The 12,241-nt window shown below is 40.9% G+C and overlaps 1 protein-coding gene across 1 annotated transcript; it reads left to right on the top strand.

Annotated features, from left to right (window-relative positions):
- Positions 1 to 509: 509 nt before the first annotated feature.
- LOC111673717 (semaphorin-4E-like) lies at positions 510 to 5,932 on the top strand. Its single transcript, XM_023431560.2, has 14 exons — positions 510 to 1,098; positions 1,547 to 1,692; positions 2,279 to 2,341; positions 2,428 to 2,523; positions 3,080 to 3,179; positions 3,338 to 3,448; positions 3,554 to 3,702; positions 3,780 to 3,949; positions 4,071 to 4,221; positions 4,314 to 4,536; positions 4,615 to 4,733; positions 4,832 to 4,998; positions 5,097 to 5,146; positions 5,313 to 5,932. The coding sequence occupies exons 1-14, from the start codon at positions 1,005 to 1,007 to the stop codon at positions 5,831 to 5,833; spliced, it is 2,160 nt and encodes a 719-aa protein (XP_023287328.2). The 5' UTR covers positions 510 to 1,004; the 3' UTR covers positions 5,834 to 5,932.
- The last annotated feature ends 6,309 nt before the right edge of the window (positions 5,933 to 12,241 follow it).

Raw genomic sequence — 12,241 nt, forward strand, 5'->3', positions numbered from 1 at the left:
AGAAAAGAGGGCTGAGATATACTGAGATTACAGACTATCTTAAATGTGTTACCACCTAACCAGGAAACGAGGCCAGGTGTTTGGCCAGGTGTTTGTGCTACACTTCTGAAGGGCGGCTGCATATGGCAACAATGAGAAACAGGACCCTTCTAATCTAAAAACCCCCAAGTTCAGGTGGGAAATTATTTGGGCATTGGTGATGGATCATTTAATATTTTTCATTTATGATAATCATGTGTGCATATCCGTGTTCTTGTTTTGTGAGAGTCAGAGTTTAATGGGCAATTTGGAAACATACTGATGATTAAATGCACATACTGCCTAGTTGCTGCTGTCCAGTTTAAAAATAATTTCAAGTGTAGCAGTTGTTGAAAACTTGGGCAGCTCTGACCCCCCCCCCTTAAGTTTCCTAAGTTATGTTTTCTTTCCAAAATGTTTATCTTGAAAATGTATCAGTATCATTGAGTATCATTTGAATTGAAAGCAACATGTGGGCCTCACACATGTATCCCATAATAGTTGATGTTTAGTCCATTGTAGCCTAGTAACCATTATTAACTACAGGTGCCCAAATCAGTCAGCTGATGAAAAAAAGTGGACAATAAAATCCGTTTCTATGGAACCAGGCTTGAACCAAAAACTGCAGAATCAGAAGTCATCGGGCAAATATGTTCTGAAGAGAACCCTCAAAATCCTTGTGTACTTGTGATGCCGCATCTTAGACTGACACTGACCTCATGAAATAGTATAAAAAGCCTACAGGAGCAAAACCATGACTCTGCATTTCAAATCAAATTAAACAAGGTAAATAAATAAATAATTCACTGTTTTCTTTTCAGGAAACAAGATCGCCGACAGGTAAGAAAATAAAAAACATAAAAGAGAGAAAATTAGACTTAGATACAATAATAGGACAAACCATTTGTTTTCCTTATCAACAATATGCAAGATGTCTGACTTTTGCCTAAACTGGTGTGTTTTTTTGGGGGGGTATTCAGAACATCATGAGACCTTCAGTGGTGCTCTTTTATTTCCTCCTCATTATGAGTGAAGGCTTTGAAACAAGCAACAAACCCCGCAGGAGTGTTTCCTTTCAAGGTAAGACATCTGCCGTAGATCAGCATGAGACGGGCATCACATCTGAAATGACACAGAATCATTATATGAACTGTAGACTGCACATAATCTCAACATACAGATAATATGATGTACATTTAACTACATATAGACTGTAGATTGTACACACTACATACCAACAGTCAAACTCGGCTGTTAACACTGAGTGTACATATTAATCCACATAGATAAAACGTTGCCTATATGACATAATAGCGAAACAAATCAAACACATTTAGGAATAGTTCAAATTACAACATGCAGCAGGAATAAAGAACACTCAGTGTAATTAAAAAACAACAAAACCAAACAGTCTTTGTGCAGCTTAAATGATACAGGCAATGTTGTATGAAAATAAGACAATGAACAACAGAGCAGTGTTAAAACACATGGATTTGAAAAGTAACCTCCTGTCCTTTGTCTGCTTTAGAAATGAATGTGAAGCAGTTCGAAGAGTCTGGCTTTGGCGGTTTGAGATCTTTGATGATGAGAGACGACATTGGTCAGCTTGTCATCGGAGCCAGGGGGAAAGTGCTCACTCTCAGCTTGGATGACATCACCAAGAAGACCAGTGAGGTAAGACATTTAGGACTGACGGAGCTGCTGCTTCCTGACTCTTTCAGGACCAGTGTAATCGTGACTTACAGTGGAAGGAGTCTTGGAGTTTCACATACTGAAACACAAAAACCGTGTTAGTCCAACCTCGACCCACAGAAAAAGTCCTTCATTAAGAGTAGTGTTTCCCTACAGAACCTCGATGACAAATGACATGAAGAAGTTGTGGTTTGTTTACTCATAGAACAAATAACCCAGACTGGCTCCTCAAATTTAAGTAAGTAAAGTTAGTTCAAAGCTCTCAAGACCAAGTGAAACAAATAGCCCTGGGAAATGTAATGTAGCATGTAAGAAATATACGGCGCTCTACATAACAAAGAAAACAAAGACAACCTGTTGCAATAAGAGGAAAGCAACATAGTCATTCTTAAAAGCTGTTTTGTATTTTCTTAAAATGGTTATTTATTAAGCTATTTTCTAGTACTACAAAGCACCCTTTACATTTCTGAACAGTATAAACCCAAGAAAAGTTAAGTAAAGTGTTATATAAAGTTTATTATTATATATAAGGGGCTTCTCTGTCATCACTAATTCCCTTTTCTTCTAGGCCAAATGGTCGGTCAGCTCAGCAGACAAAGCCCTTTGTCAAATGAAAGGCAAGGACATGAAGGTACAGTAAGAAGTGAATAATCAGTGAGTGTCATCAGAATCTAACATTTCATCCAGTGTAACTCATTACATTTGCTCTTCTTACAGGATTGTGATAACTTCATCCGGACGCTACACACAATGAAAGATGGTAAAATGCTTGTGTGTGGGACGAACGCTTTCAACCCTGCATGTGACCACGTAGTAAGTGACTTTATTTCCCAAGTTTCCACAGCAACCAAATGCAGCTGCTGTCTTATGTTGCTGTGTGTGTTTCAGTTAGTATCCAGGGTGAGACAAGGGGATACTAGAACCAACTGATGTAAATATTAAAAATGAGAAAAAGATTGAATTAACAAATCAATTATTGAATTTTTCTTTTTGTCTAAGTATATTAGAGCTTCATTGAATAGCTGGAAGCAGAGGGTACAGAAACTATGTGAAATACTGTTGTTGTTGATGTTTTTTTATATAATTGTGTAGCTTTAAATGGTGGGAAGTATTCAAGAATTTAAAGGAATAGTTTATCATTTTAAATAAAATATGCTTTTACACCTATTAACACTCTCATGTCTGTACGGTAAATATGTCGCTAGTCTTCAAACTAAGCTAAGCTAACCATCTCATTGCTGTAGCTTTATATTTCCCATACAAGCATATGAGTGGCATCGATCTTCTTATCTATCCCTTGGCAAGAGAGTGTATTTTCCAAAATGCTGAACTATTCCTTCCTGTAAAAAAAAAAAATACCCTTCAACAGATTTTCAAAAATGGAAAACTCTCCCTGGAAGGAAAGAAGCAGGTGGGAAAGGGAAAAGTTCCTTTTGACCCTTACGAGCGCTTTGCTTCTCTTATGGATGGTGAGTTAACGACTGTTCACAGATTCTACAATTTCTCAACATTTCCTTTCTCTTTTGCCACAGCTGCTCTCCTCAGATAAACATCTTTCTGTCCACTGAGCTTGGTCCGTGGTTTAACAGCACTAACGACACACCACTGTTTCCTCTCTGCTTGACAGGAAACACTTTGTACTCGGCCGTTTCCTCCAACTTTCTAGGCACAGAAGTGCTGTTTCAGCGCCACGGACTGAACCCTCTCAAGACTGAAATGAAACGTTCCTGGTTCAACGGTGAGCTGCTGAGACAGACGATCATAATCTTTTCATTACGCCACATGCTTCAGTGTATTGTTTCAAATCTTCATGTGATCTCCTGTTGCTAATGGTTTGTTACAGAGCCTACGATGATTTCCATAAGCCTCGTTGAAACCAGTAAAAACAGCGACAGCGGTGAAGACGACAATGTTTTCTTGTTCTTTACAGAGAGCGCTGTGGAGGAACGTCATGACAACATCCGAGTATCAAGGATCGCCCGTGTGTGCAAGGTGTGCAATCTCACACACGCCTGCACCTGCTGACGTCATATGCAGTAGCTTGTAATTGAATGTGTGTGTTGTTTTAGAGTGACCTGGGGGGTGAAAGGACTCTGCAGAAAAGGTGGACTTCTTTCTTGAAGGCCCGCTTGGATTGTCAGTTTGGCGATGGAGGCTTACCTACTCTTGTTCAGGATGTCTTCCTTCTCCGAGACCTAAATAACGAGAGCGTCTTCTACGCCACGCTCACCTCCGGCTCGTAAGTTGCCTGTTTCCGCAGTAGGTAGTAGCTGATTAGTATTATAACATACAGTGCAAATACGTTATACATACCATGGGGGATAGAGAATAACAGGAAATCTTCTCTGTATCCGTCACAGGGAGTCCTCAGGTGGATGCAGCAAGTCCGCCGTCTGTGCCTACAAGCTGTCAGACATCACTCAGGTGTTTAGTGGGAGGTTTCTGACTGAGAGGGAGAGTGGTCGTTGGGACACATACACAGGAGAGGAGCCATTCCCCCACCCTGGTTCAGTAAGTGTCAATACAAGATGGAGTGAAATCTAATCATTAATAGGGTCCTTTCATTGTGACACCTTTATAATCCAACTGTTTTATTTCCATAGTGCATTAACGATGAAATGCGGGCCAATGGTGTGACGACCTCTCTCGACCTCTCCGACAAAACCCTGCTGTTCGTAAAGAACCATCCTCTGATGGAGGGGGTGGTTACACCGATGACTGGCAAGCCTCTGCTGGTCCAGACAGGGACACGCTTTTCTAAAATTATCGTGGACCAAGTCACGTCACTGGATGGACGACAGCATCAGGTTATGCTCATCGGCACAGGTATGCAGCTACACGCAAATATCACGGGAGATATATTGACAGATGAACTCCCAGTTGAGTCATGCTTCTCTCCCTCAGACTCTGGTTGGCTGCAGAAGGCGGTGAGGTTTGACGGCGAGGACGTCCACGTCATCGAGGAGCTGCAGCTGTTTCGCACTCCGCAGCCCGTCGACTTCCTCCAGCTCGCCTCAAAAACAGTAAGGCCCATTTTACTAGTGTTGTTTTCATAATGCAAAGCCAAGGCGGTGAAATGCCTTGCAGGGCGACAGCTCTAAACTGTGTTGTATTTCTGTAGGGCCAGCTATACAGCGGCACCAGTAACATTGCTGTTCAGGTTGATGTAAGGGACTGCAGCCGCTACACTTCCTGCAACGACTGCCTCCTCTCCAGAGACCCCTACTGTGGCTGGGACAAGATCAGAGGCCAGTGTGCATCTGTAGTTGGCGCATCAACTGGGTCCATGTGAGTCAAAGCTCCTGATGATGTTTTACTTACGAGAACATGCTTTTTTAAGTTCTTTGGTTTGGGCTTCCATCTGAGAGAGGTATTTCTTCTTGAAGGATTCAAAGTCTCAGTGATGGAGACATCACGATGTGCCCGACCTCTGGCTGTAAGTTGATTTCCATGTGCTCTTAAATTACAAGCTAGCACAAAAATAGGTCATGCATATTACCCATTTACTGTATCTCCGTGCAGATCTTTGGTTACATTTACATTAACAAAATAGTAGTAGTATATTTCAGACATTCACCATTCATTCTCGATCTCCTCTTCAGTGAAAAAGAAACCTGCCATTGTCCACATAACTGTTGGGATTGCACAGTTCCTCCGATGTTCCCCTAGCACCAACCTCCTAATCAGCTGGCGCTTCTCTGACAACATCCTTCCTCCGGGTCCCCGACACACTGTGCTCAGCCAAGGTCTCATCATCAGACCTTCCTATTCTGATGCAGGGCTTTATACATGTGAAACGTTGGAAACAGTGAAGGGAAAAGTGCACCGGGAGACTGTGGTCCGGTACCTCGTCCTGGTTCAAGACACTAACACTCTTGTTAGTAGACTGAAGGCAGCTGCGATCACCTTGGCGCTTTTGGTTGTCTCGCTGATACTGATTATGTGCCGTCGTATCATATGCCGGAAGGCAAAGAAGCAAAACAACATTGATTGTGGCAACGAAAACAGCAACAACAATCAAGAGACTACTGTGAGGCCTCCCTGTCATCATGACCAGACCAAGGATAGATGCATGGATGAAGGTCGGGTTCAGTGTGGTCATGGGAGTGATGATGTCACATAGGAGGAGACTGGGAGTGTTACATCTATACAAAGTCTCTGACTTATACTCATTCTGTGGTATCGCATGTATGTTTCAATAAAGGCAAAGAATAAAAAATAATATTTAGTTACATGGTCATTCGGTTTTCAAACTCAAGATAGAGAAACATAAGGTTAGTCTCTGACCTCCAAATACTTTAATGACCCATAATGTGCCTCCAGTTCCAGGTGCGTTTCACTCATTTTTATGCCTCCATACTGTCATACTGGGTTGTCTGTCCGCCCATCCGTCCCATCCTCGTGGACACAATATCTCAGCAACGCCTCGACGGAACAAACATTCAGCTGGATTCAAGTATGTTCTGATTTGATTTTGGCGGTCAAAGGTCAAGGTCACGGTGACCTCACAAAACGCGGTTTTGACCGTGTGAATGCAATATTTCCGGGAATTTCTTCAAATTGGGTACAACTGTTCACTTGGACTCAAGGATGAACTGATTCAATTTTGGTGGTCAAAGGTCAAGGTCACTGTGACCTCACAAAAACTTACTTCGTCGCATATGCCTATGGGTCTTTCTCTTGGCATTTTGACTTGCCATGGCAGGGAAAGCTCAGGTGTAGCTAATGAAATTAAGGATGTTGATGATAATATTGTAATAATGTAATCTTTTCTATTCAAATGCACAATAAGCCATTTCATTGAATCAGCATACACAGCGCCACACTGGCACATCTAAATGAAAGTGTGTGTTATCTGTCTTAATGAATACACTTGTGCTTTTTCAGCTGTGACAACAGGCGACAAACCTGGACGCCAGGACTGAATGGGCATTAAAGCCGTGAGTTAGATAAGCCCTTTTGTCTCTGTCTGTCTCTTTACTTGCTGTGGAGTTGTTGAGGTTTTGGTGGTCGTAATGTGTGCTGTACCATGTTTGACTGGATACTGTTGTTATAGCTGCTGTCTATAGGCACAGAACCATAGGAGGGCTTCGAATGCTTGTGAATTTCTCCACTTTTATTGGTTGTTCAGCCACCTGCTGGGCTCTGCCAGTGGCTTTGTTGTTGCGCTGTATAATTAATCATTAGCTACAGCCCTAACTGGAGGCTTTATAGGCTTATTTATGTGTGGCAAACATGTAGATGTATTTCAAACATGCACAGATACTTCTTGATGTGAACATAAACTTTTAAATCTGTGAGCTTGTTTGGAATTCAATCTTTTCAGTATTCATTACGGATCAGAGTCTAAGCTTTATGGTCTATATTTTTGTATGGCACTATGGAGAATCCACACACTATCCTTTGCTCCCGCAATGATTTTCTTATCTGTCACAGTACAGGAGTGTACACTCAGAAGATTCTATATGTCCTTACAGGGTGGAGTTGTTCAGTTGTCATAAGATGGTTTAGTTGTTATCAAGACATGACAAATTAATCTTTAGAGGTAGCATATTTTACACTTTTCCTGTGTTTTATTCTATATGAAGATATATTTGTGGTTTTAAGAACCAAAAACCATCTCAGAGTGATCGAATAAAAATATAGCAGTTTTCAGGTAAACACTCAGAGAAACCAAATCCTGCAAGGCTGGATGGTGGGTCCAGGTGGGCGGGACTTGAGGGATGGCTGAGAGTTTTGTTGTGACATCAAAAAGCTACAGAAGTCTTGACGGCTTGTTTTAAGGCTCAGTGTCTGAATACAGGCTGTGTGTATTTCTCTGTGGACTGAACGCTTTGATACTTACTCAGTATTAATATAGAATCTAGACCTGCTTTATAATAAAAAAAAAGACATGGACATCTACCTTTATACAATATGGGACTTTTAAATCATATGTAGGTCAATATGTTACTCTCATATCTATATTTGCCCTGTTTCTTCATGATTTTTTCTAAACAGCATTCTAAAAATTACCAATCTAATGTTATACAAAGGAATACTTTTTTATAAGGAAGACTTTTATAAATAGTAAAAATACACACACTTGACACAGTTTATGTCTTATTCCTTTAGAGGTCGTGTTTGACTCCACTGCCAAAATCAACCTTTAGTTTCAGAGTTACTTTAACTGGCTCCAATCTGGCCCTTGTGGTTCAGATTGGTCAGACCAGGCACTGGTGACATCAAAAGGCAAAACAGCGGCAAAATGTTGTCTCACTGTCAGATAAGGAGCGAGTCTGGACTTATTAACCAGGTCAAGGACATGATGAGACACATAAGGAAACAGCTAAGGAGGAAAGAAGGTCTGTTTATGCAGTTGGCAACAGGTGTGTGTAGCATGAGATGAACACTGAGCCCACATGTTCACACGCAGAGGTGAGCACATCTTCAATTTTTTTATCTTTAAAAAAAATTCCACTATGACAGTCTGCTGCATCATCACATCAGCTGAACTGTGAACTGTGGGTTATTGCAATAAACTGTAAATGGCAAGTGGGAGCTACAGACCATGTTCACCCCGATTGGGAAGCTGTATTTTCTGACAGTTTTCAGACTAGCCTCAGTTTGATACTTAGAGTTTCAGTGAGGTCTTGGTAGACCACATACAGTACAGCTAAGAACTATGGGTACACAGCACAGTAGTAGATACCCATTTCACTTACAGAATACAGACACTGTGCCTCGTTCTACAAGAAAAACATAGAGATGGTTACAATAATGTTCCTATACAGAAATATCCTGCTGTAAATTTGCACACACAGGCATTTTTATAAGACGATGGGCCAAAAATGTGAGCCTTTAAAATCTGTGCTCCACATTCGTTGTATGTGGAGAAGCTGTGTGTGTTTTATCAGCAGATGCTGAGAAAATGTGGGAGGAAAGAGATACAACATTAGTTTTTTTAAAATGGCCTTGTACTGAGCTCTGTGGTAATGGTATAATTAGTTCTCAGGGGAGGGAATCTGCTCTCCGACTATCTGCCGGTTCTCCCTCTTTACTCTCCTCCCATGTGCCTTTCTCTTTCTCTGCCCCGTCTCTCCTTCAGTCCCTTATCCCTCTATTCCTCTGCCCCTCACTGTCTTTTTTTCCCTGTCTCTAAGGTAGAGGTGTGACAGGAATAGTTCTTCTTTCCTTTGGGAGTGTTTTGTGGAAAGTAAAGAGGAGGAGAGGATGAATGAGAGTAAAATTTGAGAATACGAACTTTGAAATCTGAAGAAGAGAGGCAACAAGAGGAAAGTAAAGACACCAAGTTGTTCAAAAATAGATGCAGTTAATTGACATTACACATACACACTGTGAACATGCACACACTCACATATTACTACGGACTACCCAGTTTGATCCAGTTTTGAGTATGTTGGTGTTTTGGCCCAGAGGCTGGGAAGCAACATTCAATCAATACAGGCTTTGAAGGAAGATACCTGCACCAAAAATATTAAACGCGAACCTGCTGGCAGCTGCTTCTGCTGCTATTCACTGTCTTTAAATTTGACCCTTTTAAAAAAAAAAAATACAAAAGATCACAAAAGACTCCAGGCACTGACATTGACGGCCAGTGAGGTATTGATTGGACATTAATCATGTATAGCCTTCAGTCATGAGGGAAAGCAGATGAGAGAGGGAGAAGCTGTGTAAACCTTTATTTCGACAAATAAAATTTTGTACAAAATCAAGAAAAGGTAAGCTGCTTCCAAATTTATGAACAATTTTAGGCCTTTTAGGTTTGGTTTTCACAGTCAAAGTCAATAGCTTTTTGGCCTGTTACTTCCCTCAGTGAATTTGACTTGAATTTAATTTTTGTGTTTGACACAGAAAAGGAATAACAAAAATACTATTTCTACTAATAGGCGCACATCCATTTTTGAGGGATATCACATGTTGCCACAAGGTGGCAGTCATGTATAACTAATAAGTCACAGTTTCAGCATAGGCTCTAAACCTGAGGCTTTGGAAAACTAATTATGTGGACAGCCTTTGAAACCTGCTCATTAATTAAGAGAATATGGGTGTGTAATCCATCATCTGATTCAAGACTATCATTATGACCCTTAGTTGACTGAGTTTTGAGTTTTCTCTGCAGCATTTTACATCACATTTCTGAAATCTGCTCTAAAACCACCAACAGTGCCTTGACTAACAAAGTTGGCACCGGTGCCTTGAGATAAGAAAGACACCATCATGACTATAGAATAACAAATTTTTCATTTGGAAAAGCATTAAATAACCTTGCTATAACATGTTATAGATTACGTGGTTGACAACAACATGTTAGTCTGTAATCAGTGGCGAAGCTTGCAAATGCCCTCTAATAACTAATTGACATTGTCACAATTTTCCGATTTCATTCATAAAAAGATGAACAAACGTCTCGCACACTGCAGGGCTCCAATTTTCACTTATTTATTGCACCAATTTTATTTTATGTATTATTTTATTGGTGCAATAAATAAGTGAAAATTGGATCCCTGCAGTGTGCGGGCCGTTTATTCATTTTTTAATGTTCCCTCGTTTTTGGACCAGCACATGCCCTTTCTTTTGGCTGGGATGTGCATGTACGTTTCTAAATTAAATTTAGTCTTAAAAATTCTTCTATTCATTATTAAAGGGAATTTTTTTTTTTTCCCCCTTTCTTTTTCTCTAAAGGGACTAAAGGGGACTATTGGGCTTTTTCACAGCAGACATTTAGACTTGTCATGGCAGCGAAAAAACACATTAGTGATATCTAATAATGAAAATGTGACACTGAGTCAGCATGCACAATACCAGGATCCTGAAAGTAAAGCAACTATAAGGAATTCAGCCGTCATTAACTGTATTATTCACACTTCTGCTTTTCTATAAGAAGATAAATCTTGTCCTCTTGCAGCCGGTTACATGACTTGTCAGTAATGAATAAATGTGACTCAGGGGGGACTCCGTTGTGGCTGTGAAATGCCATCTATAAACACATACTTATACCTGCTGATGAGAGGCAGCTGGGTAGACGGGTATTCAGTTCAGTTCATCTACACAGGAGGGAAACTCAGTGGAGGCAACCAGTGGGCAGTGGAGGAACGACAGAGGCAGGAAGATCCTGCAAGAGAGAGTGCGAAGCCTTGTTTTAATGTGTTAGCGTGCCGTGTGCAGGGAGCCATTAGGGATGGAAATTAAGAGATTTTCAGTCAGATTACCTGTCAGGAAGCAGAAAAGCTATTTTGCACACTTGGCTCTCCAAATGACTAACATGGAGAGGCTGCCTAGTGCTGCTCTGACTAAAATGGATGTGGCATTGTTGTGCATCATTTGCTTTGCATCACATTTGGCAGAGTTGCAGTTAATACTTTCTAGAACAGTTTTCTTCGTTGAGCTATGGGTGTTATTCCCTCTCTAATTCTGAGTTTTTCAAATCTCACTCTAGCCTGGATTGAGGGACAAGGAGATTTTATTCCATATTTCTACCACGCCTCTCTTATCAATAAAACTCAAACTTGTTTATTTTGACCTTAGAAAAATGGAGCTCTTATTGATTGGTGAATTTGGATGTTTTCTCTGGGAGAGAATCCAAAAATGCAGCTCAGCTTGGTGTGCTCTCTGAGGCTCAGTGTGGTAACCATGACTATATATAACTATAACAGTGATTTTTCAGATCCAGTTCCACAGCTAAAATGACAACAGTTTTCAGTCTGCAGCTGAGATATTTTCATGTCACCATGTTTATATTCTGTATAATTTAACAGGTATTAAATACAATGCTTTATACAGCAAGTTATTTTAACTAAAAAGGGCATCTAAAAGAATAATGCCTTGGGCCTGTAAAAACAGAAAAACAGAAACAGACATGCATGTAACCACTGCTATCAAGCACACTTCAGTTACGCGAAATTCACACACCGCCGTCTCTCATCCTTTCTGTTCATTTCACAGGTTTCTCACTCTCCTTGATTTCTCTCTGACTCCTCCTCTTCCTCCGTTTCCTTCAACCTCTCTCCTTCCTAGCCTTTTTCCTCTGGACCCCCTTAACTTGCTAATGAGGGCAGGCCCCTAGTGCCACCCCCCTATCAATGATAGATCAGTGATAACTTTAATCAGTTTTAATAGTCAGAACTTTACTGATATGAAAAAGCTGATCCCTGCACCTATAGAGCCCCTGAGACCAGACCTTTAGCTGTTGGACGGAGAAAAGGAGTGAAATGAAAATGCAGAGAAAGTATAAATACTTTTTCCATATCAAGCTGTCTCTTTCTTTCTCTGCTTCTTTTTTTTTTTTGCTCCACAGTGGGCCCCTTATGAGGGATGTTACATCAATGAGAGCCTGGTAGATCCCAAAGGCAGCTCAGGACAGCCTCTGCACAGTAAAAACCCCTGAATGACCCTCCCTATTGGTATTACCCCCAAGTATATGCAGGCATGTCCCTGGATGGTATAGACCCCAACCCCCTCAGAATGACCCCGCTGGATATTAAACCGGCTTTATTCAGGCCTGTGGTAGCACAGCCTCTGTATGACCCCA

Source organism: Seriola lalandi, unplaced genomic scaffold, assembly GCF_002814215.2.
Source record: "Seriola lalandi dorsalis isolate HSWRI2012SDOR001 ecotype SW California unplaced genomic scaffold, Sedor1 jcf7180002054925, whole genome shotgun sequence".
NCBI lineage: Eukaryota > Metazoa > Chordata > Actinopteri > Carangiformes > Carangidae > Seriola > Seriola lalandi.

What these genes read in the sequence shown, in the direction of transcription:
- LOC111673717 (XM_023431560.2), top strand. Translation starts at nt 1,005, where the DNA reads ATGAGACCTTCAGTGGTGCTCTTTTATTTCCTCCTCATTATGAGTGAA. An exon ending in TCACCAAGAAGACCAGTGAG is followed by an intron (nt 1,693 to 2,278) that starts GTAAGACATTTA and finishes CTTTTCTTCTAG; the next exon opens with GCCAAATGGTCGGTCAGCTC. An exon ending in GCCACGCTCACCTCCGGCTC is followed by an intron (nt 3,950 to 4,070) that starts GTAAGTTGCCTG and finishes TATCCGTCACAG; the next exon opens with GGAGTCCTCAGGTGGATGCA.